Here is a 26,791-nt window from a genome sequence, read left to right as displayed (position 1 = left end):
ACAAGTATATGTGATGTATCGAATTTCAGGATAATTGTTGAAAATCGATCCGGGCACTAGACGTTTTCTGGTTCAAAACACTTGTACATACAATATAAACGAGTAGGTGTACCTATAAATATCGGCAAGCAATAACGATAAGATGGAACGATTTACGATCAACTCTTGGGGGATACATTTGTACCTGACAAGACCGGCCGTAAAATCTCACCTATAAATATGTATTATGTACAATGTTATAAATGGCACTGTTCGGTGAACGTCTTGTGCGGTTAAATATCGATCAAAACGTATTATTAGGCGATAAAATATGAAATATTGCATATTGATTTATGTCGATCGATAAATGAAAGCCTGTATAAATATTTAGTCAATGCGCTGAAAATATTGAGACCGCTTTATCGGTCTGTGTGCGGCAGAGAAACTGGCGATTATAAATTGAATATATAATTTTATGTTTATTGTTGCATTTCAAAATGTATGCGCTTGTGTATTACACACGTCGATTCAAATGAAAATGCTGAAAATATATATGAAATTGACATTATTTCTGAAGAGAACATTTTAACGCAAAACATTGAGCATGTAGTATTGTCGTAAAAATAAATACAAAATGTATTCTTTGGTACATTTTGTATGGAAAAAATTATGTCTGACGTGGCATAGATAGTAGCCGACAAAATCTATTCATAGTATACAACAGTACATGTACACCAGCAGAATAGACTAGTCGTTAGCATATAATGCTTTGAACAAAGTGGTCACGGGTTCAAATTCCACTGGTTTCTGCTGGCCAGACCTTGGATTTGTCCAGGTCGATCGTTTCCTATTAGAGTTTGCCAATTTATCTGATTTTCATTGAAACAGTTCCAAAAAATTGGCAACCTTACCTATTTTCTCGCAAATCTCAAGTTTTCAGCAATCTCGAGTTTCGCAGAATTGTATAAAATGCTGTAAATTTACAAATTTGACCATAGATGTCGCTGTGGATGTTAATTGATATTTATTTACTTTATATAATATTGATAATAGTTGTATCAAATGTACAATGTTTCTGGCCTGGAAGGCGCATTGGGGTCCGTTTTTATATATGTATTGGTGTTGTATCCGTTGATTTCAACGGATGGTTTCGAAAAGGAATTGATACACGATTTAAAATAAAGTTATATAAAGTTATATGTGCGTCTCAAATACTAGGCTCTAATTGGCTGTGTGTCCACGCTATGCCACATACATGTCCACATACATACATACATACATGCACACATCGCGTCCATTTTTATATAGATATATACATATATATATATATATATATAAATATAATGTAAAGTAATTTATAGGCGCGCGCACGCACGTATTATTAATCATAAAAAGTTGAGTGCGCGCATTACACGCTCACGGATCCAACCCGTTCGAAATGATTGAATGAATGTGTGTGTGTGTCTTCTTGGATGTGTGTATGTGTCACCCGTCACTCAGCCTGTCGTCGCACATACCTGTCGTCGCTCGGCCTGACGTCACATACGAGTAAATACTGTTACGAGCTTTTAGTTTGCAATTTTACCGATTTAAAATTCAGCACACTTCCAATTAAACGAAAACAAAAAATAGTGTGGCCAGAATACTATCCCAATAAACACGTTTCAATAGAAAGTACTCAATATAAAATAGTATTAACAGTGGGAACAAATCCCAAGTGAAAATATGTACTTTTGATTTTTGATTTGAACTGGACGACTACTTATAGAGATTTGAAAGCCGAAAAGTATTAAAAATGAAAGATAAAATACCCGAATATAGATTCGAATATTAATTTTGAACAGAAAATTGACAGATTTTGAGAAATCGACCGAACAACACCAAGATATATAGAAAAATCGCGCGATTTAAAAAAACACATGTACATATCTCCGAATCTCGAGCCAATCAACATTTTTTATTACCAGATTCGTATTTACTGGTCATACATCTATAAGAAAAGTCATATCTCGTCTCTGAACCATTATTCGTGTCGAACAGTGTTATTATACTGTTTTTGTATGTACATATTATATTTATGTATATAAAATGAATATAATAATTATATTTATTTTTCATTAATTCTTACTATATACAGTATAATATTATAGTCTCTTTCAGATGGCGACTTATCACATACATACATACATGCCCTATATTTTCGTTCATTCGTGCAAGTAAAAGTAATTAAACAGAAACAATATTTTCGTTGGAAATGTAGGTCCCCGGACGTTAGCCAGTTAATGCCGACAAGATTGAATCTACCGGGGGCTAATTCGAGTTTGTCAAAGTAATAGCTTTTCCGCATGAGGGTTGATAATCTCGTAGGGTGCGGGAAAACACGCGGAGATTATCGCAAATTTTATGAAGTAAGACGAGTACACATCGTCAAACTCTGTCTAAGACTCGGCTTATACATATAAAATCCATCAATATTAAATGTGTCGATGTTAATGGATGCTTTCAATTTCGTTATTAATGCAACGACATCGTTTGGTTTTGTTTCAGAAATACGTCGTCAGCACGGATCGCAGCGGAGACATCCACGTGCACGTTCAGGTATAATTTTGTATATAATCATTTATATCATAATCATATTTAATACTCATTTGTTTAATTTTCAGCTTTTAAATATTATTGCATTAGAACTGAAATAATATTATGAATGTATACATATTTGCATACAATACTCAATTATTACTTTATTGTGTGAAAAAATATAATGTTTTCAATATAGGGAGATGGTATAAATTTAATATTTCATAATGAAATGTTGAAATTTTTGGTTTTTAGAGTTTTTTGTTTAATTTTGTCTCTTTTTAATCCAAGGCTATTCTATGTTTCACTTTGCATATTCTTACATTCTTCCGATCGGTTTGAAACTTTGCCATTTTGCGCGGTTTGGTCACTGATAGCAATTTAAATCGATTCCGCCAGTACGATGGTGAAAAATAATTGCAATAGACACTTTTAAAAATGTAAAATCTTTGAAAACGTTGACGTTTAATTTTGGAGACGGTGACAGCTAACCCATTGCCAATAGCCAATAGCCTATTTGACTTTCCGCCACCCACTCGTCTTGTCAGATGTTAATTGTTTAAACGCCTATGACTTTATCTTTCTCACACTATTTCTTATAAAATTTGCATTATAGGCTCTCATTATCTGTCATATATATTTTTACTGTATTTATTTAATATTTTAATAATTATTTAATATTTTTCTCTGATAAACTGTCAAAACAATGTACATACATATATATACATATGTGTATGTATGTAATCATACGAAGTTTCTTAAGATTTCTTAGAATTTTTTAATATTATGACAATCAAAACCAAAAAAAATAAATTTTCGAAATAAAAAGATTTGTTTTGTATATATTATTTAAAAAAATATTATTCTACGGGTGTTTGGTAGTTCGATACAAAGCCTTGAAGGGTTCATAGCTTACAGAATTTACAACATTTTGAGCCACACATACCTCAGTCCAAAGTCTTACGGTTTTTTTTTATTTCATTTTTAAAGATTTTTAGTAAAAACTTATATTCAACGCGCTTCCTCGATTAGGTTTTACACCTTAATTCTGATAATTGGCAAGACATCTGCATCAGTGATATCTTAATAGAAAGGACAATAAACAGCCATGTTTTTATAAAGGTTTAAAATAATTTTTTAAATACAAAAAAATTATCGGATTTTTCCTACTTGACAAATTTTTGAAAATTTATGGTGCCTCTATTGTTTTTTTCTGTTGACACAGATGGTTGTATTTGTTTTTATTTGATTGAATAAACATTGGACAAACAAAAAAATTATAATTGACTAACATACCTCTTTTAACTTGAGCAGTATTAGCAATTAACTGTGAGATTTTGGTGTTTTTATTAAAAACCACCAAACTTTGGACTGAGGTATGTGTGGCTCAAAATGTTGTAAATTATGTAAGCTATCAACCCTTCAAGGCTTTGCATCGAGCTACCAAGCACCCTGAATATTATGCTTTCAGACATTTATTTTTCTTTTCCCTTTTAGACAATGTTTACATTTTCTTACGTAACTAATCTACTATGATATTAAAACGAAAACTGTATTTTAAAATAATATTTTGCATATAATAAAATTCATTTCGTCTTACATTTTCCATTCCGTTGACTTAGTTTTAAGCCTAATTTACATTTTTCATGTAGAATACTCATTAATTTATATGAGTGTACTCAGCGGTGGTTTATCATACATTAAAAATAAGCGCGCGCTTCGGGGCCCCTAATATCGGGGCCCCCGAAATGGAACTTTGCTATCAAAATTTACAACTTACAAATTATAATCATTGTCTATTATAATATACGTTCGTAAGCCAAGAATAAATGAAATTTATACCTATTTTACAAAAGTATTTTAAAATGGTACCTATTTTATTCCAAAAACTGTTAGTGTTTCAAGTAAATATAGTAAATAAATTTAAAAAATATGGTTTTCTAAAATCATAATGAAAAACGATGATAGCATTTTTTTTACTGAAGTGGGGGCCTCAAATTTCAAATCCCCCATTTACTTGATCCGCCACTGAGTGTACTTACATACATACATACATACATATATATTCAGATAATTACTTATGATAATTTCTTTAAATAATTCAAGCTATCACTTTAAATAATTTCAAGCAATTACTTATATATTCAGAATAATTTTGAGACTTTGAAAGCAAATTTGCTTAATTAAATGAAAATTTTTATATACATACATATTAAATGTGAAAGTCTTCTTTTTCAACACAATTTTATTGATTTATTTTGAAATGAAAGTTTCTAAATTACGTACTAAACAAAAAGATAACAAATTAACTTACATACATTAGAATATAATAATAATAATAATATGAACCTGACAAGTAGGGATTTGAATATTTTTTTTGATTTTTAAATGCTTTTATTATTACGAAATTATGTTCACAATACATCTTATATCTATTTTAATAGCTACTGATCTACTGATCATTTTCTATTTTACAATTTAATTTAATTTGGTTAGTAATCATAGTATTATATTATTATAATGTTAATCTACAGCAAAATAGAAAAAAGAGCTCGAAAACCTATTTACAATCCTTATAAATGTTCATAATACATTGGATTTGAATATGGATCATATCATTTGTATGTACATAAGAACATACGAGTATGTAAGGGAAAGACCATAGTGTTTGGTTTACATAACTAATACAATTTAGATAACTAATGTATGAAATAGCATTCAACCAGTATGATTTTGTTTCGGTGTGAATTGGCTTATTACAAGAATTACTAATAATATATTGTATGTAACTTTTTAACGCTTATCCAGGGACATATACCTAAGTATAATCAGTCGTCTACACAGGTGAGTTCTACAAACTAACCACATTTCTTTAAGTAGACTTTTTTTTTGGTTATTTTATGATCGATCTACATGTAATAAAAGTGTGGGGTTTATTCAACAAGATGAATGACTAATTGTATTTCGTAGTTCGTTTGGTTGTAACGCGAAAGAGCGTATCATTGGACACGCACGAAGAGGATTTGTCGTATAAGCCGAGATGGTTAGGGTGCTCGACAAGGGTTCTTTGGTGAATGGAGGGTTTCCAGGCTGAACTTTGAACTTTATTTGGGGGGGTGGGTGGGTTGGTTAGGTGGCGTAGGACTACGCAATTCAGAAGACGCAAACGATGGGGATGGGAGCCATTATGTAGACAAGAGGAACTTTATGGAACACCAGAGTTGCTAAGGCAAAATTAAAATATGATAATAATTTTAAACTCATTTCACTCTATTTTGTGTCAAATTTAGCAGACGATGGCTTTTCGTTCAATTTTATCATTGCTTTTATTTTCCTACACTGTCAAATTTAAAACAAGGTGCAATTGCTTTATCTCTGAAATTGAAATTATAAAAATTTAGACCACATATTGAGTAATCATAATTTAAATGAAATTACATAGCCTCACCCTCTCCCAACTTCACAGTAAACAAAAACAAGCTAATTCAATTTAAGAATGAATTTAACATAATGTCATGTACTAATGCAATACTTATTCTTTGTAAAAATCTTATATACATATATAATATCACTATTATATATGTCTGTCTGAGATAACGCTCAGGTCATGTATTAACGCAATACTTATTCTTCGTAAAAATCTTATAAATGTATCGCTATTATGTGTGTCTGTCTGTCTGAGATAACGCTCGCTGTACTATAATAGTCGTTTCGATTCGACATACATATATGTATCACTTAAACCACTGCAAACAAAACGTATACGAATATAATCAGAGAAATGTAATATTAATAGAAGGGGCTTTAGGTGTTATATTGTTGTCAAGTGACATTCTGTCCACGGACAGATCTAAATAATTTTAGCGTCAGTCGTATTTGACGCTTGGTGCTCGACGTATGTCCGATAAAAACTTCTCTGTTTGTTTGTATTACTTGCAAAATGGGCAAGCATCGGTAAAAATTGCACTATACATTCAAAAACACACAATAAACAACATGGGATACATTTTTATAAGTAAATTGATCCGATTGTATTCGGTGCGATGTAGCGTATTTATAGAGACGTACCGCGTAAAATTGACAACAATTATTTATTCGTAAGGGCCCCTCTATTCTTATTACATCTCTCTGAATAAAATAACAAAAGAAGAAGACTTCAATGTATATACATATATATATATATATATATATATATATATATATATATATATATATATATATATATATATATATATATATATATATATATATATATATATATATATATATATATATATATATATATATATATATATATATATATATATATATATATATATATATATATATACTGTTTGCTACCAATTTTTCCTCTAGGCAAATAGACTCGGAGCATTTACCACCATCTATTGAAAATTTATTTAATTAATTAATTTTTCTATTGGTGTTTTACTAGTAGTTTTTTACTCGCTCGGTATTTGGAATATAAATAGCTTAAACATGGTTAATGTAATAGTAAACATTAATTTGTTTTTTAATTAAATTTATTTGAATCGAAAAAAAATATTATTCAATGATATTGATATCGTCGTCACTTTGATTTGTTTTCGATGTTTCCAAAGTCTCTTTCGAAATTATATATTAGATAGGTAGGTAGTTTTTACATATTTTTTTTCATATTATGCAATTAAATACAAAAATGAAATTAAATATATTTAAACGGTATTTGAAAAAAATGCGACCACGTGCGGATCGAACACAGGACCGACACATTTATTTTAAATTTTTTTTATTTAATAACTTAATATTCCAACACCCATGGGATGATATTTCATCGGGTACAACACTAGTATATACATATTATATAATGTTCGAATAATCCTTTTGTATTAATTCATATTTGACACAATTGTATCATGTAAATATAATCTATGTATATGATAATAAACAATTTACTTACAAAATATGTATTTGAATACATATGTATAATATTATATAAGTTTCACAGGATTGGGTTTTCAATACCTAGTTAAAATTTTGCCCGATTTCAATTTAAATATTCTCTACTATAAATGATATAATTAATATTACAGGGCGACCTAAGTCAACAGGAGAAACGTTGCGTTTTCCTCACAGTCCACGATTTGGGTTGCAACCGTATGTATTCTATTATAATATTCGTATAAATATAATTGTATTGTGATAACGTAAAATTCTATTCATATTAAAATTATATAATTGCTTTCAGACACATCTTTCCATGATTTCGTCAATAGTCCCTGCATGCTCGAAATTCGTGATCGTTCATGTTTCATACACATTGATGTTCCAGGACACGAAGACAATGCCCCAGATCTACCAGACTCGTAGGAATTTCAAAATGACAATAACACTATATTTAGAAACGAAGCTTAAATCTTCATTACAAATATATATATATGTATTATTTTAGGTATCAATTTCCAACTCTGCAAACCTTGGGAGAAGATTTGGTGACCGTTCTGGACTTTTTGCACGTTAAGTATGCCGTAGGATTGGGAGAAGGTGCCGGAGCTAATGTGCTAGCTCGCTGCGGGCTGGCACATCCTCGACGACTCTTAGGTTTGATCCTAATCAATTGTACTGGATCTGCTGCCTCTGTCATGGACGTATTCAAAAATAAATTCCTTAAATGGCGTGGCGGAGAAGTTACTCAATCCGAAGAAGAGTTTTTACTCTACCATAAGTTTGGTCATGTAAGTGTATTAATTATTTGTTTATCGTATCAATCAGGGAAGTGATCTCTCACAACTTTTGATGTAGACTTTATTTCCAAATATATCAAGTAATAATTATATTTATTTATCACTGGACTCTCCTGTCAAAAATGATGGATTGGTCAACCATAGATGAAAACATTTTCTATACAAAATTTGTATATTCTTATATACTGTGATATGTTATTATTTATTTTTAATTATGAATGAAAAATATACATATGTATATTTGTATACATAGATCTAAAGTATTTGTTTAAAAAAATTCCAGCACATCGTTCAAGAAACAGAAACGGATAAAGATAGAGTTTTACAAGAATTTGTTTCTCGTCTCCGTGGATCGCTCAACAGTCACAATTTGAAGTTGTATGTACGAGCATTCCTCAAGTACGTATTTACTACAATCATAGATCGCTTATATTATAAATATTAATTTCCATTATAAAGTGTTGATTTATATTCTTGTTTCAGCCGCAGAGATTTATCACTGAAAGGTTGTCAATTGGATACGCTTCTTGTGACTGGTGCACTTTCACCATACTCTGGTGTGGTGGAGAAGCTCTATCGCGAACAAGACAAGAATAAAGTGACAATGTTGAAAGTGGAACGAGCAGGAGATGTTTTGACTGAAGCGGTACGAATATGTATATCTATTTATTTGAATGGTAATAACTTTGTGTTGCTTATTTAAATTGATTTATTTCTCCACAGCCGGCTAAAGTTTCCCAGAGTCTTCTACTGTTCTGTCAAGGACAAGGCTTGTTGACATCTCTTTCGCTTCCTGGAGTTGAGAGACGTATGTCAAGGGCCATGAGCATGGAAGAATATGATAAACCAAATATTCGTCGTTTGTCCATCACAATAGGTGATCCAGCTCGAAAAGCCTAGGGCCACGCCGATGTCATCCACGAAGATGACGTCAATTCTGTTGCCAAAACTTCTTAAAAAATGAAAAAAAAAATGGAATTTATACATTTGTTTGTTTAGGCAACAATTTATTCAACAAATTAGTAATAATGCTTCTGTGTTCACTCGGAGCTCTATCCAAAACTTAAAATCAATTATAAAACCCAATAGAACCATTTATACAACTATGTACAACTTTTCAATGTTAGCAATGATGTAAAATTCATTAAAATTACATTTTGAATAAAACTATACAATTATACATGTTATAGAATACATTTTTAATATTACTATTTACGCAAGAGTCTGACTTTAGAAGAACAACATTATAGACTGATGTAATTCAATTCAAAATATTATAAAAAGACCTTTATAAAAATTAAAAACAATTATATGCGATGGATTTCACGTATATATGTACATTGTAAGTATAATATCTGATCTATTGTCAAGTCTATTAAGCAGAATATATCTCAGACTGACTGAATAGTTGGCATATTATAGCAGCACATACTTTTGAATTTGTTTTCACATTCTTACACTTCGATTGTTAATCATAATAAATATCCCAAGAATAATCACAAAAAGTTGCTGAAAAGAAAACTTTTTGACAAACTATTTATTATATTATTTCCTTTTGATTTAAGTGGTAGTCTCTTAAAAATTGAAAAATGCGAAAAGCCTCAGTTTCAACAACTGTGCAATTCTCAAATATATGTATAATATCAAGATGATTTTGAATTGACGTATAAACAAAACGTTATACGTATACATATACATATGTATATAGTGATTGATAAGAAAGAAAGACTTGCATACGGTTGAGTAATTTGTAAGTGGTTGTTTTAGAAACTGTTTCTTTTTCAATATGTGTATAGTTCATTTTTATAAGCTTTTTAATTAAGTTATATGATCCTTTGATAAGAAAATAATTGGTCTTTCCGTTGCTGTCAAAATAAAAACTCACATTTTCATTCCATTCAATATGATTAAAGTAGGACGTGTAAAGGGAAGGTATATTATATGTATACACTATCATTAAAAATATTTTTTATAATTGTATCACCTATAGAAAGAGTACAAATGTTGCATTGAAAAATATTTTGAAAATTGTATTCACCTTTTTCCTGTTTATTATGGGCAAAAAGTATATAATATATATGTATACAAATATACAATTTTTTTTAAATGAATATTTCAAATTTTAAGTCAGAGTAATAGTACTATGATTCAATTTTCGTCGTACGGTTACAAAAGCTTTTTAAGGCTAAAAATTCAATAGCAAAAATCTTCAAAACTTGAAAATAAAAGTGAAAATGAAACATGATTGCATACGTATTAGGTATTATGTACTAACTGTTAGAAAAAATTATTGTGCATATGTGATTGCTTTAATTCTGTAGATTATAACTATAGAACACATTTTAATAGTTTTTTTTAGGTATATGACAATTACTTATTTAATATTTAGGAGTCTTCGTATTCTATGCAGAAGTGTTTGGTAATAAACATCTGGAGATGGATTCTAAAAATTCTCAATGTTGCACAAGCCAGTTTTAAATTTTACGTTTGAAGTTTAAAAAGAAATGCTCAGCGTAGCCCCTGACTTATCTTGGTCAGTTGTTTATATGTATTTGATAACAATTTCTCCAACACTATCTACAAAAACTTGGAAATGGAATTGCAAAATAGAATATACAATGTTTCAATGTGTGCACAATATAAAATGTGCGCATGATATTATGACGTAGAAATGTATCTATTTATTAATATCATATGTTCAAGTTGTCTTTTATGAGATTTTGATATATGTATGTATGTAGGATGTAATGTATTTCAAAACAGTGTATTTACCTTGAATTAAAATTTAATACATTATTTAATTGTGAGAAAGTTTTTTTTTGTCACTCCAAAATGCTAAAATGAAAAATGAAAATGCCAAAATTGGAAAAAATAGTTGCTAAAAATATGGGTTTCTAAAGATTTGCATTATGAGATTTTCATGAAATGGTTTTATTTTCAAAAATAAGACCAGATAGTCAACACAGGACACAAATAAACATCAACACGTAATTTTGTTTCCCTTATGGAGGATGAACGAATGAGACGACTGGCATGTTAATGCACGTGTTTATTATATGACAGCTGAAGACAGAGTGAGTAGTAGCTCTCCGAACCCAGCCGAGTTGGTTCCCACTCGCAGGAAGGCAACCAAACTCGACCATGTCGTATAAGCGAGCCGCCACACCCTTTTGAAAATGAATATTAGGAAAAGTGTAATTTCATACATTATACAACGTCAAGATGCTACACAAAGTTCGATGCACTCAAAGTAGTATGGAACGCTGTATACTTGGTATAACGAGGAATGACAAGAAGCGGAATATGTGGGTGAGAATTATGACGAGGGTAGTGGACATAATGGATAGAGTGAAGAGATTGAAATGGCAAAGTTGCTAGAAGAATGGACGAAAGGTGGACAAAAGAAGTACTATAATGGTTTCACACGCGAAGGAAATTTCAACACAACTAAATAATTAAAATTATTATAAAAAAAAACACGCATAAAAATCACTTTATTGTTACAGTTTAATTTAGTTTAATGATTTTTCCGCTTTATTCACGAACGACACATTGCATTGATTGATTCAATTTTATAATGAACTAGCTGAACCCGGCATGCGTTGCAATGCCAAAATAAGACATGCAATTCTCGTTCCATTAACATTTGAAATTATCGCGTTGCATTCCCAACCATTCCTGTTTTCCCGTCCCGTTCCCGTTTTTGGGCGAGAAACCATCGCGGGCATGCACACAGTAACTCATGTGAGTTTCGTCGCAATTGGTTGAATGGTATAAGAATGCATACATGACAGACAGACAAACATTGATTTTTATATATATTGTGGCGGCTCGCTTATACGACATGGTCGAGTTTGGTTGCCTTCCTGCGAGTGGGAACCAACTCGGCTGGGTTCGGAGAGCTACTACTCACTCTGTCTTCAGCTGTCATATAATAAACACGTGCATTAACATGCCAGTCGTCTCATTCGTTCATCCTCCATACTGGTGACCCCCGACATCGAGCCACGCAGCCTCGATCAATTTCAACATGCCGCTCATCCCTGCCTCGCCGAGCCAGGCGGGAAGCTACCCGCCGCGCCCCCATCGCCATCAACACAACACGCGTCGCGGCCCGCGGGTGACAATAAACGAGCAGACACGGCTACCTACCTACCGACGTCCAGCCACAACGTCGATGACAGGTGCTTAAAAAAATGGGGGAGCGAATGAGACGACGATCTTGACAGCTGGATGTGGAGTCATGCGCGATCCACTACACATAGAACGGTCATCCAGCACCACAAGACATACAACACCTCAGCACCATCATCATCATCAAGGCCCCGTCCGTCCCCACGAGCGTCGTCACGCTGAGACGGGCGGTAGCGCTACAACACCTCCACGAGCCACAACGACTCACGGTCCAGCTCGGAGTATCATCAACCACATCGATGCCCCTGCCGCCCCCGCCGCCCCACCAACCGACATCAGCCTCGGAAGAGCGGCGCCGCCGCAGCATCGCATCGCATCGGCGCGACCATCGGACCAGCCACCGTCCTGCTCGCGACGTCACCGCCCTCGAATCTACCGACCATTCAGGGCGGTACACCTATGTATACAGCGGATGACCCACGTCAACAATTTTTTTTCTCCCCACGTAATAATTTTTTTCTCTTTGTGTAACAATAATTTTTTTCTTTTGTAAAATTTGTTTCTTTGTAATTTTGGTATCGCTGATGCTGGGGGGGGGGGGGAGTGATGTGGCGGCTCGCTTATACGACATGGTCGAGTTTGGTTGCCTTCCTGCGAGTGGGAACCAACTCGGCTGGGTTCGGAGAGCTACTACTCACTCTGTCTTCAGCTGTCATATAATAAACACGTGCATTAACATGCCAGTCGTCTCATTCGTTCATCCTCCATAATATATATATATATATATATATATATATATATATATATATATATATATATATATATATATATATATTAATATATATATATATATATATATATATATATATATATATATATATATATATATATATATATATATATATATATATATATATATATATATATACTAGCTGTATTACCCGGCTTCGCTCAGTGTTTATAATATAAACCGCTTAAACATGACTAAGCTAATTTAATTAAAAAAAAAAAAAAAATTTAAAAATTTAAAAAAAAAAAAATAAAATAAAATTAAAAAAAAATAAAAAAAAAAATCAAAAAAAAAATAAAAAAAAAATCAAAAAAAAAATTTAAAAAAATCATTTTTTTTTTTTTGCCTTCTAGGGCTTCGCCCTCGGCACCCCCCTGAGCCTTTGCCTTCTAGGGCTTCGCCCCTCCACGCCCCATGAGCAATTGCCGTTTAGGGCTTCGCCCCCCTTAGTTAATGCCTTTTAGGGCTTCGCCCCTCCGCACCCCCATGATTAAATGCCGTCTAGGGCTTCGCCCCCCTTAGTTAATGCCTTTTAGGGCTTCGCCCCCCGCGCCCCCAAGATTAATTGCCGTTTAGGGCTTCGCCCCCCTTAGTTAATGCCTTTTAGGGCTTCGCCCCTCCGCGCCCCCATGATTAAATGCCGTCTAAGGCTTCGCTCCCATGATCAGTTGCCTTTTAGGGCTTCGCCCCCCACGCCCCCAAGATTAATTGCCGTTTAGGGCTTCGCCCCCCTTAGTTAATGCCTTTTAGGGCTTCGCCCCTCCGCGCCCCCATGATTAAATGCCGTTTAAGGCTTCGCCCTCATGATCAGTTGCCTTTTAGGGCTTCGCCCCCCACGCCCCCAAGATTAATTGCCGTTTAGGGCTTCGCCCCCCTTAGTTAATGCCTTTTAGGGCTTCGCCCCTCCGCGCCCCCATGATTAAATGCCGTCTAAGGCTTCGCCCCCCTAAGTTAATGCCTTTTAGGGCTCCGCCCCCCGCGCTCCAAAGATTAATTGCCGTTTAGGGCTTCGCCCCCCTGAGTTAATGCCTTTTAGGGCTTCGCCCCTCCGCACCCCCATGATTAAATGCCGTCTAGGGCTTCGCCCCCCTTAGTAAATGCCTTTTAGGGCTTCGCCCCTCCGCGCCCCCATGATTAAATGCCGTCTAAGGCTTCGCCCCCATGATCAGTTGCCTTTTAGGGCTTCGCCCCCCGCGCCCCCAAGATTAATTGCCGTTTAGGGCTTCGCCCCCCTTAGTTAATGCCTTTTAGGGCTTCGCCCCTCCGCGCCCCCATGATTAAATGCCGTCTAAGGCTTCGCCCCCATGATCAGTTGCCTTTTAGGGCTTCGCCCCTCCGCGCCCCCATGATTAATTGCCGTCTAGGGCTTCGCCCCCCTTAGTTAATGCCTATTAGGGCTTGCGCCCCATGAGGCTGGGCCCCACGGGGCTGCGCCCCTTGTGGCGCCCCCTTTTGAGCCCCATGGGGCTGCGCCCCATGAGGCTGGGCCCCCCGGGCCCCCTTCGGGGCCCCACGGGGCTGCGCCCCTTGTGGCGCCCCCTTTTGAGCCTCATGGGGCTGCGCCCCATGAGGCTGGGCCCCCCGGGCCCCCTTCGGGGCCCCACGGGGCTGCGCCCCTTGTGGCGCCCCCTTTTGAGCCCCATGGGGCTGCGCCCCATGAGGCTGGGCCCCCCGGGCCCCCTTCGGGTCCCCACGGGGCTGCGCCCCTTGTGGCGCCCCCTTTTGAGCCCCATGGGGCTGCGCCCCATGAGGCTAGGCCCCCCGGGCCCCCACGGGGCTGCGCCCCTTGTGGCGCCCCATGAGGCTGGGCCCCCCGGGCCCCCTTCGGGGCCCCACGGGGCTGCGCCCCATGAGGCTGGGCCCCCCGGGCCCCCTTCGGGGCCCCACGGGGCTGCGCCCCTTGTGGCGCCCCCTTTTGAGCCCCATGGGGCTGCGCCCCATGAGGCTGGGCCCCCCGCGCCCCCTTCGGGGCTTCACGGGGCTGCGCCCCTTGTGGCACCCCCTTCTGGGCCCCACGGGGCTGTGCCCCTTGTGGCGCCCCCTTTTGATCCCCATGGGGCTGCGCCCCATGAGGCTGGGGCCCCACGGGGCTGCGCCCCTTGTGGCGCCCCTGGCGGGGCCCCATTAAACTACTCGCCTTGCGCCCCCGCGGGGGTGAATCCATTGAAACGAAAAAAAAAATCGGCGCCCATGGATCGAAAAAAAAAAAATCGAATCACGTGTTCGATGACGTCACCGATCTACGGACGAAGACGACGACGACGACGACGACGACGACGACCAAGGATATTTACATACATACAAAGTCTCTTTCCAAATTATAGATTAGATATATATATATATATATATATATATATATATATATATATATATATATATATTATATATATATATATATATATATATATATATATATATATATATATATATATATATATATATATATATACATATGTATGTAGGATTGTTGTGAGTGGTACGTAATGTCAGGTTGGTATGAGTGGTACGTAATGTATTTGTACGTTGGCAATGCGTGCGCGCAAGTTGGTTACCAACGTAAACATTTCCTTAACTACACACTGGCGCTTCATACTTTCACGTTGATAAAATCGTAATTACGAATATTATTATTAAGAAGATTTTTCCTTTTTTTTCACAGTAATCTTTTCGGACATGCATACAACAAATCCTGAAAGTTCCATCGTAATCGGTTCTTTGGTTTAGGAGCCTATTTGAGACAGACAGACAAACATTGATTTTTATATATGTATATAGATTGAAACGTTAAATATTCATGATCAAATTTTGCCTGGATGAGGCTCGATCATTTTTCTTCGACTGAATCGAATAAGCAAGTAAATTCAAATTCAAATATTTTTGTTATTTATTTTAAATCTAGTGGCTCATAAAATGAAATTCTCTTCCAACATTCAATTTCTTTTTATTCCTTGATGTATTGCATGAATACCAACAGCCGACTGCAATCATCACTTTTAGAGGACTGTGCAATATTTAACACTGTATGGTGACAAATATAAAATTTTTTCGCAATTTGTTTGAAACTGTACGTCTTTTCATCCATAAGCGTTGCGATGGTCACTTAATTTTAAATGGTTTTATTTGGATCCATTTTAAAAAAAACTTTGATTTAAAATTTAAAGCGAATGTAAAAACAATAAATTATACACAATAATATTAACTTAGAACTTACATTTAAGATATTTAAAAATAATTAAAGCTTCATACTATTTTTAAGTAAGTACGATCAATAAGAATTCATACAATACGACTTTTTATACGATAAATAATCATCCACAGAGACATGGAGAAATTTTCGCAGCATTTTTTTCTACAAACCGACGAACCTTGAGGCGTAGAAAAATCTAAGATTTTCAATAGAAATCGGGGAGGGAATGCCAATTTTATAGGAACCATTTCAATAAAAATCAGAGAAGTTCGCAAACTCTGATAAGAAATGATCGATCTCTATTCACAAATCAAGGTCTGGCCAGCAGCGTGACACTGCTCGAAAGCTAATATGCTAACCACGCGAAATGAAATCAAGTTTGTATATATGCGGACCAGTGTTTGAGTTGTACTGCTCTAATACATAATAATGGTTCGGTGATTATTCCGCAAAAAGCGATCTCGCGCGCACGTCAATATAATCTCGATCACGGAACACTGTCACCCAAAAACTCCATCAATCGAAATATTGTACTAACAAGCAGGGCTGGCGAGAGGAATTCTGGGCCCTGGAAAAATAATTTCATACCCTATGACAAACCAAAAAAAAAAATATTTTTATAATAAATTTTAATATGCAAAAAAATTATCAGAACTATTAGAAAAATACCTATATGTTATTTTTTGAAATATTCGAATAAGAAAGTATGATATAACAGGTACGATTTCACATTGACGATGGACACAAAGAATGCGCTGATCAAAAAATTATAAACATTTAGCATTAAAGAAATATATGTATTTTTATATAAAATATTAATATCGATCAGTCAAACATTCCAGCATGGGATCCCTCAAGTAGTCCGGGCCCTGGAATTCTGCTTCCCCCCCCCCCCCCTCTGGGCGGCCCTACTAACGAGAACTCGAGTGCCAGATGTTCCGTGATCGCAATTTTAGTGACGTGCGCGAGATCGCTTTCTGTGGAATAATCCGTTTACCCATAATAATACACGACTCCCTAGTAAAAAATTAACTTGCAAGTCCTCCACCTCATTAAAGAAAAATTTTCCCCTACCATTAAAAAAAAATCTAGCTGTGTGCCTGCTGCCATTAGAGAATGGGATGGTAGCACCGAGTTAATTTTAAGAAAAAGATAATTTGATTGAAATAAAAATAATAATTTGAATGTAGAGATTTAGTTTTATGATGTTTATCATAAATAAATAATTCGGTTCGGTGATTACTAGTCAAATGTGAACCGGTCACAGGACAACTGGTCGCTCTAGATCGGTCACACGTGATCACCCGTCACACTAAAACTGGTCACCCTAAAACTGGTCACACCCTAAAATCGGTCAACCAGTTTTAGCGTGACGGATGATCACGAGTGACCGATCTAGAGCGACCGGTTGTCCTGTGACTGGTTCACATATGACTAGTAGTCCGTTTACCAAATAATTCGTATTATTGTCACAACGTATTTTGTAGTGTGGCAACACTTCGCTAGTTTGAATGCAAAACGTCAAGCGGCCGTTGAGTTTGAACGGTCAACGGGCAAATGCAGCGTCATCGCTACTGTTGAGTGCTTTCGAAGTCAGGAACTGTTTTCTGAGGAGTCGAAGCAAACGACGACACCATGTCGTCGCTGAAGAAGTCTATGAAGGCAGCCTACTCGCCCAGGTCTCGTCGGCTACGTCCAAAAGTGAAGACCATGGATTCTTTACAACTGCCCAAACCTTCCCGGTTTGGCACCACAGAGTCGACTTCAACAGCGGCCAACATGAAGGTGTGCGTACGAATCCGACCTCCTAACCATTGGGAAGTCGACACGGGGAGACGCATCGTCGTCAAACCCGTCGATTCGAGGATGCTCATCTTCGACCCCAAAGTAGAGGAAGAGCCATTCTTCTACCAGGGAGTGCAGCAGCCGTCGCACAATTATCTCAAGAAAGCCAATAAAGAAATGCAATTCATATTCGACACTGTCTTTGGCGTCCAGGCGACGAATGTAGACGTCTTCAACGAGAGCACCAAAGACATCATCACCTCGCTCATGGAGGGTTATAATTGCTCAGTCTTCGTCTACGGAGCTACCGGAGCGGGTAAGACTTTCACGATGGTCGGTTATCCAGAGACGCCCGGCATCACGTATCTGACGATGCGAGAACTGTTCAAATGCATTGAACAACACCGACAAGAGCGAGAGTTTGAAATATGCGTGTCGTATCTAGAGGTATTTTACACTGCATAATATTTTACATTTGTGTTTCCCAAACTGTAGTAGGCAAAAAATTTGAGGCTTATCCAAAAGGCAATGTCGATTCAAAAACACTTATGCTCGTTTTATTTTAGCTGTTTTTGTTGGACAAATTTCAATGAAATATATTGTTTTTCTTATCTTCAAGACGTATTAACAAATGGCAACAAATTAAATGCCCAGTATATTATTTAAATACTTAACCCTTTGCCTGCGGCAATAAATATAGCGAACAAGCTCTGTACGCAGCACCTTTTTCGCGAATTTGGCAATCGAGTTTTCGACCTTAAATACAGATTTTAATATTTACTCAAGTAACCAGATATGTTCATTAACACATAAAGTATTATTGTAAACAGTAAAATACATAATATATCTCGTAGTTTTTGGCTTAATGGTCAAATAATCATTCTTCATACAATTGAGACGTATTGTCGCCATTTTTCAACAAACGTGACGTCACATAAACGAGGTTTCAGTATAGTTCCACAAAAAACTAATTTTGACTGGTATATATTCATTTTAAGCAAATTGAATAGATGGCATTCAACTCTCAGTAATATATTCAACCAATTTTGAACCTTAAAACAGTTAAAATAGGCGCATATAAGGCTCAAAATCCCGTGCAAAGTTCAGCAATTCTATTGAAGACAGCCGCGCTACAGACTTCCATAGAAGACGGCCGCGGGCAAACGGTTAATAGGAGACTCTAGTTAACATATACTGTAATAGTAAAAAAGTAATTGGTTGATTTTTAAAAGCCTCTTCTATGCTCATTCACAACTTTGACACTGCTTGAAATGCTCCGACTCCAACTTTGACTCTTGACTCCACAGCCCTGTTTTAAACTTTATAAAAACACTAAATATGTATGAGCATGTTGTTAGTTTGGAAAACACTGTTTTACATAATAAAACTTAACCATCGATTCTAATTTTATAATTTATTTTTTAGATCTATAATGAAAACGTCCACGATTTACTCCAACCGTCCGGTTCCTTACATCTGAGGGACGACGGTAAATACGGTGTTCAAATTTCAGGCTTGTCTAGCAAAAGTATTAACACTGCTCAGGAATTGCTCGACATGTTGGATAAAGGGAACAAAAATCGAACACAACATCCGACGGATGCAAACGCCGAAAGCTCTCGCAGTCATGCCGTTTTTCAGGTATGACTGTATTGAATCAAATGTCAGCTGTAACGATACGATTATATCAATAAATTTTCGTTTTATTGTAGGTGTACGTGAAAATGAGAACCAAAGCAACGAATCAAGCCAAAATTGTTAAATTATCTATGATTGATTTGGCCGGTAGTGAGCGAGCTTCAGCTACCGGTTGCAAAGGAGATCGTTTCAAAGAAGGAGCCAATATAAATCGCAGTTTATTGTCGCTCGGTAATTGTATCAATCAATTAGCCGATGGGGCGAAGTTCATTCCGTACAGGCAAGTTCCTGTATATGTTATTGTATTATATTAAGCAGTGGCGTAAACGGGGTTTTCCTTGTTACCGAATAATCACTAATAAAATTTTAATGTATTGATCAATTGTAGGGATTCAAAGTTGACTAGGTTGTTGAAGGACAGTCTTGGTGGAAATTGCCGTACTGTTATGATCGCGAATGTCGCACCAACGAGTTCATCGTACGAGGACACGTACAACACTCTCAAGTACGCGACCCGAGCCAATAAGATTCAGCAGAAGATGAAGAAGAATATTATTAGCTGCGATGGCCACGTCGCTCAATACATTAAACAAGCAGAAGAGTTGAGAGAAAGAGTGTCGCGGCTAGAGAACGAACTCACTCAAGCTGACGGATTAAAGGAGAAAGTTGCACACCTCGAAGCCGAGCTTGCTCGGGCGAAAGAAAATCAGACAGGAGTAGTGACCGGCTTTTCAGATGTTAAAACGGATGAAATATCTGGTGATTAATCGTTTCATATTGAGTGTGAATGAGTAGGTGAATGATTTGATAATTGAAATGTTATTTTTTTTTTTAGAGAAACTCCTGAAGAAATGGAGCGTCAAACTGAAGTCTCAATCTGAGGTCCATTTCGCAAATTTGTCAGGAGTTTTATCAAGGCAACGGAAACAACGTGGTTTTGCGTCACGAGCTATTAGAAAGCGTCGTGCTGCGGCAGCTCTTGCAGCTCTATGTGTAGAAGCACCCGATCCACAATTGAAAAATGTAAATATTATGTTATAATTCATACGTAGGTATTATGTATTAGTATTCTGATGTATTATCTGGCCCTATCTTTAATTATGACTTACAAACTGTGACGTTCCGAAGGAATAGGCAGGTAAGGCAATTCCTACAGATTGCAAATTTTGGTGGGATAAATTTTATTTTAAATAAAGTTAGCTATAAATAAAATTCTCGGAAAGAATCTGGTTTTCTCTATTTGAGGAAAAAACGTCAAAGTGTAAGTTTTCAATGTCAGTAGCATCATTGATTAAATTGGATTAGTAGAGTCAAATTGCCATGCACTCCTTTGACATACATCTGGAATGGATCATGTACCGACATATGACCACACATTTTTGAGGGTCGATCTCAGCAATCTGTTCCTTTTGATGGTAATTTTTTATTTTCAGTAGAAATGAAATAAGTGATGGATATTTTAATAACACAACTAAAATGAAGATACGGAAAGCTTTATTTTTGATATCTAATCTTAAAAACATGTTTCCTCATATTTGACATATTATGTACATATATAAGGCAAGGAGACACCACCTCGCCCAAGTTATTCAATGCGGTATTTGAGAAAGTTTTCAGGAACTTGGAATGGGACACAGCAGGAGTAAAAGCATAGAAGAGGCTTGTAAAAATCACAGTCGCAGACGATATAGTTTTAATAGCTCGCGATCCAGCTGACTTAACAGACTAACACAGCTGGATAGGGAAAGTAGGATTAAAAAAATTAACATAGATGAGACCAAACTAATTTATTTTATTTTATTAATTGAAAAATCAACAGACAGGATGTACATAGATATGTATAAAAAAAACAAATAGTAAATAAATAATATATGTAACATCCGAGTCCAATAATAGATTTTTACAAAAATGAAAAAGATAAATATAAGGAAAACAAATTAAAAAGTAAAGAATAAAGGCACGACAAAATATGTAGAACATTGCATAATTAAACTATAGTATTAAAATATTTGGAAAAGGTTATAAAATAGAATATAAGAAGAAATTGAAATTTACAAATATAAAACAAATGAAAAAGGTAAATACAAAATAAACAAATGAAAAGGAAAAGAATGAAAGCTATAATATGATTAAATAGCACATTACATAACTAAACTAAAGTATAATAATATTGGAAAAATAGAATAGGAGAAGAAATTAATCAATCGGTCAAGATTCTCTTGATGTTAGACCTGAATTGATGTAGGGAAATACCAAATAGATCAACCTCATTCAGCTCTCCGTTAAACATACGATAAACGCGCTGCAGATAAAAATATTTTTGGGAATTAGTATTGAAAGGATCAAGTGAAAAGAGTGCAACGCGTCTAGAGTACCGAACTGGGATTCTGAAATTAACCTTATTCAGTAAATCAGAATAATCAAGGAAACCATTTATGAGCTTAACGAAGAATATAGCATCAGTATGTCGTCGCCTGACCGAAAGATTGTCAAAAGAAAGGATTTTTAAAATGTCGGAAACAGTAGAATGGGTATAGGTAGGAAAAAGGTAGCGTAAGGATTTAATAAATTTAAGTTGAATTTTCTCAATACAATTAATATGGGATAAATAAAAATGTTCAATAGTTATTGCATGCCTGATAGCATTTCATTAGATGATAAAATAGTAAATAATTATTTGAATTTGGGTCAAATAATAGATGTGTCCGGTAGTAAAGAAGAAGAAACAAAGAGACGTATGTAATTAGGATGGAGTGCATTTGATCGAATGAATGCGGTTTTTATATCAAAAATGCAACTTTGCCCGAAGAAAAAGATCTTCGATCAATGTGTTTTACCAGTGATGACGTATGGATGTGAAACTTAGATATTGAACGCCAAGTTGTTACACAAAGTCCAATGCACTCAAACAAGTATGCTTGACATAACGAGGAAAAACAGGAAACGGAATACGTGAGTGAGAAGTATGACAAGGGTTGTGAATAGAGTGAAGAGATTGAAATGGCAATGGGCCACGTGGCTAGAAGAATGGACAAAAGAAGTGCTAGAATAGTACCCGAGAGAATGCAAAAGGGTAAATTATATATTAATATATATATTGAGTGAATGCGACAGTTGCGCTTCGACCAGATAATACGTATTTTAAATCGACAAAATCGAGTTTTCGTATTCTCCAATTTTGTCCTCCAAAACTGGACCAATTTTTAAATAAAAAATTTCATCATCGGTATGAGAAAGATATTTTCTATGCAACTGTGCGCGTATTTTTTTTTAAATCGACCGTTAAATAAGCACGCTGGACTCTTTTCGTGGGTGTAAAAAAGAGGTGATTTTATAGATGTTTGGCGGCTCCTAGCTCCTATAAATAATAACTAATCGAAAAAATAAAAGCACAGATGCATGCCAATGGTGGATAGCCATAGCATATTAAAAAATAATTTTTCTAGTACCATAATTGAGGAAGGGAGAAGTGTAATACGTTTGTATGGACAAGGCGCTGGTGTCCAGCCCTCCAAGACGTCACCGCTTACAAATCTTTTTCAACAACTCATTAGTCAATTTATTATTTTACTTGACATGCTAAAAGTAATTTGCTTCTTTTCAGGAATGTCGCAATGATGTTTCTAGATTACAATCATCGTCCGAAAGTCTTATTCGCCAAGCCGTGTCTATGCAGTCGGAATTGGAAAAGGCGCTTGAAGAGTTGGAATCGTCGGAGAGTGATTTCAAACGCTTGAAAACCGAGGCAGTCGAAGCCTGTCCAATATTAGAACCGTTGGCTGTAGCGTTGGATTCCCAACAAGATTCGATAATCTCCGAAGCGAAAGCCGACCATCTAAAATCTTTAACAATATCTCACGTCGACGAGATTACAAATTTGAACAGCTTTGTTAAAAATTCTTTAGACATGTTGAAAAAATACTATATCAGACTCAAAAGCCAGGGAATATTCACTTCGGCAATGGTCAACGAGTACAAAGATCTGATACGACAAGCGAAAAGCTCTCGCGCCGTAACTTGGAAAGACGAACAGGACGATTTGCAGTGCGACGATGCTTATTTGAAATACATGATCAATCTAGATCTGAAAAATGCGAGCATTCCCGACGGTCCCATCATTGATATTGTTCAAAGTCCGGAAATTGGACACTTATTGCTGTCGGACATGGAGGAAGATGTCGTCGAAGGCGATCCCACAGACGAAGATGAGGCAATGTCTTCTGAAGACGTTTTAAATTCCACATACGTCGAACCTAACGGCGCAATGAACGACTTACAAGAAGACACGTTTATAATGTTGAATGGTCATGGCAAAGACTTCGTATCGACGAAAACAGTCAATCCGAATATGTTGAATTCTACGTTTGTGTTGGCGCATAAAGCTGTGAACGATTGTAAAGCTATCAAAACCGTTGAAATCAAGAAGGTACTCTCAGAACGCACTAACGTATTTGAGAGTAATAAATGTTAGTATGAAGATTTATGCTATATATATTTATGTTGAAAAACAATCAAATTAGTGTAACATTTGTTGTTGTTTTTTTATTCAGTGTCGGCACAGAAATTGAAGCTACCGACGGGTAAAGTGGCACCTTTTAAAAGGCCCGTCACTATTTCCACAGTGAAGGAAAATAAATCTGGATTCGGTTCTTCGGCCAACCGATTTCATTTGACAACGACAGTGAATTCAATTCAATCTAACAACACACAGGGTATGTAATGTAATGTGACATCTCGTATATATTTGTGTATTATTCGATATTGTTTTTGTTAATGTTTGTTTTGTTTTTAGTTGGATGTAAAACAGTTCGTAATAAAGAGCGGACAGCTTTAGCATCCACTGTTTTGCCGTATCGTCGGCCGCAGTTTCCCGTTTCGAGACGTTGAATCGAAGATTCATCAAATTTCGAATAGTTGACTTAAAATTTCTATTTTGAAGTATTATATAAATATAATATTATTATTGTAATTGAGATTATAATGTTTCTTATTAGACATGTATTTGTATATAAATTATATTATTTAATATTAGATATTGCAAATGTTTTAACAATTGGATTTGCCTATATAATTATTTTATAAATTTTAAATGTTTTAGTGTGATTTTAAAATTTTTGTTATATGTTATATGTATATAATGTAGTTTTTGCTTTGTAATTGTTGTATTATTTTATTTTAGTTGTGACACTGTGGCAAATTGAATTGGTCAACAGGTTATAGCAATGCTTTTTCTGTTATTTTATTTAATGTAAATTTGAGAACTAACATTTATAATTTGACATTGAACTGAAATGTATTATAAAATTGTATTTGTAATTTAAGATTATTATTGAATAATTATCCTTTCATAACCGTTCCTATATGATATTAAATGTATAAATGTTTATTTCGATAGGTTTTTCTTATATTCAAAATTTACATAGTGGGATGTGACAGTTTGTTTTTATGAAATATAATTTTCATTAAATTGACGATCGCCTCATTTTGCACAAATCACTCACTTCTCATAAATTTTGCATAAAGAATAGTTCTGAATTTGCCCACAAGAATTGATTTAATTATTATTATTTATTTAATATACCGCAGTGGCATAACAGAGTGATCTAATGCGCCACTTTGGTCAAACATATTAGTTATATTTACTTATTTATTTTACAGGTATACACCCATATATATTATTACATTAAACACGACATCTATGTTCAAGCATTGTACAAAGTAATGTAAGTATTATAGAAAACAAATACAAAAATATCAATAAGCATCCACAAAGACATCTATGGTTAAATTTGCAGCATTTTATACATTTTCATACAAGAAAAATCATACATTTTCTTCAGAATCTTATTGGATTTCGTCTTAAGAAGTCCAATTTGGTAAAAATTATTATTTTGAATAAAAATGTCAATAATTTTATTTTACTACCGCCATCTATGTATAAAATTAATGACTACGAGACGTCACCGAGATTAAAAACTTTCGGACTTGTTTCGCTTCTTAAACGATATTTTATCTCTATCGTAATGGCGGAGGATCCATTTACTTGTATTGATGACCAAAATGAGCAATATGGCAAAGTATGAAAACGATCGGATAAGAGGCAATCATTTTTTCCTGAATTGTAATCGTAAGTGAAACGTAAAGGAGGTATGTAATAATAAATGGGGATAATTTAAATGCGCATTTTATAAAACAAATGAGCATTTATCGTAAGTATTTCATAAAATTTGTGTGAATTAAAAAAATATTATATCAAAATATAAATGTACTATTTAAAGATAATTTCGCATATGTAATATTAAAAACACCAGTAATATAAAAAAAATGTAATTAGATTATAAAAGAAAAGATCACATAAAAAGTCTTATGTTCCTTTAATACAATACTTTAACCAAAAAATAAAATTAGCAATAAGACTGAAAGCCTCTAATAAGAGATCATTTGAAAAATTACAAATTTATTGTTTTTTAATAAGGTTAGCATTTTAATATCAAATGCAGGAATTTGATAAGTTACTTTCACAACAGAAAAAATATAAAGCAACCCAAAATAAATGAAATGCGCATTAACGTTGCGCATTAATTATTTCGCATAAAGGATCGGCAACGTCTCAACTAACATCCATCCAAGTTAGCCCACTCTGTATAATACATTGATGTTTAATCCTAATAACTCGCGAGTTAAGAATATGTGAATTAAACTGCAAATTTGTTGAAATCTGGGAGCCTTTCAATTCTACCTTGTAGTGCACATTTTTAAATTTGTTAAATGATCGAAATATTTTTTTATGTCATACTTCAAATAAAATATTGTAAGTTCTAGATCCCGATTACTGTTTCAGTTCCGGATCCCAATTACTGTTTCAGTTCCAGATCCGGATGCCTTTTTCAATTCCGGATCCCGATTACTGTTTCAGTTCTGGATCCCGATTCTCATTCAGTTCCGGTCCCGATTAATTATTACTATTTGTATTGTGAC

General features: G+C 35.2%; 2 protein-coding genes across 4 annotated transcripts in view; both read left to right on the top strand.

The window, feature by feature from the left end:
- Window positions 1-11,085, top strand: part of LOC143914989 (uncharacterized protein ZK1073.1) — a 64,503-nt gene extending 53,418 nt beyond the window's left edge. For all 3 annotated transcript variants that reach the window (XM_077435457.1, XM_077435452.1, XM_077435458.1), the window contains exons 2-8: window positions 2,527-2,577; window positions 7,629-7,692; window positions 7,784-7,901; window positions 7,988-8,270; window positions 8,563-8,678; window positions 8,763-8,925; window positions 9,003-11,085. In XM_077435457.1, the coding sequence (XP_077291583.1) occupies window positions 2,527-2,577; window positions 7,629-7,692; window positions 7,784-7,901; window positions 7,988-8,270; window positions 8,563-8,678; window positions 8,763-8,925; window positions 9,003-9,179 (972 nt within the window). In that variant the 3' untranslated portion in view covers window positions 9,180-11,085. The remainder of the gene's footprint in view (window positions 1-2,526; window positions 2,578-7,628; window positions 7,693-7,783; window positions 7,902-7,987; window positions 8,271-8,562; window positions 8,679-8,762; window positions 8,926-9,002) is intronic.
- Window positions 11,086-17,921: 6,836 nt separating this feature from the next.
- Window positions 17,922-24,700, top strand: LOC143916627 (uncharacterized). The gene is made up of 8 exons (XM_077437821.1): window positions 17,922-18,622; window positions 19,601-19,816; window positions 19,888-20,093; window positions 20,202-20,572; window positions 20,649-20,836; window positions 23,418-24,279; window positions 24,364-24,525; window positions 24,606-24,700. Exons 1-8 carry the CDS (start codon window positions 18,026-18,028, stop codon window positions 24,698-24,700), a joined length of 2,697 nt encoding a protein of 898 aa, XP_077293947.1. The 5' UTR covers window positions 17,922-18,025.
- Window positions 24,701-26,791: the final 2,091 nt, after the last annotated feature.

Source organism: Arctopsyche grandis, chromosome 1, assembly GCF_051622035.1.
Source record: "Arctopsyche grandis isolate Sample6627 chromosome 1, ASM5162203v2, whole genome shotgun sequence".
NCBI classification, from domain to species: domain Eukaryota; kingdom Metazoa; phylum Arthropoda; class Insecta; order Trichoptera; family Hydropsychidae; genus Arctopsyche; species Arctopsyche grandis.
This window is presented reverse-complemented; position numbering and strand designations above follow the sequence as displayed.

Coding starts and splice junctions, on each gene's coding strand:
- LOC143916627 (XM_077437821.1), top strand. CDS start 18,026: ATGTCGTCGCTGAAGAAGTCTATGAAGGCAGCCTACTCGCCCAGGTCT. Junction 20,094..20,201: donor GCGAAGTTCATTCCGTACAG/GCAAGTTCCTGT, acceptor GATCAATTGTAG/GGATTCAAAGTTGACTAGGT. Junction 24,280..24,363: donor CGTATTTGAGAGTAATAAAT/GTTAGTATGAAG, acceptor TTTTTTATTCAG/TGTCGGCACAGAAATTGAAG.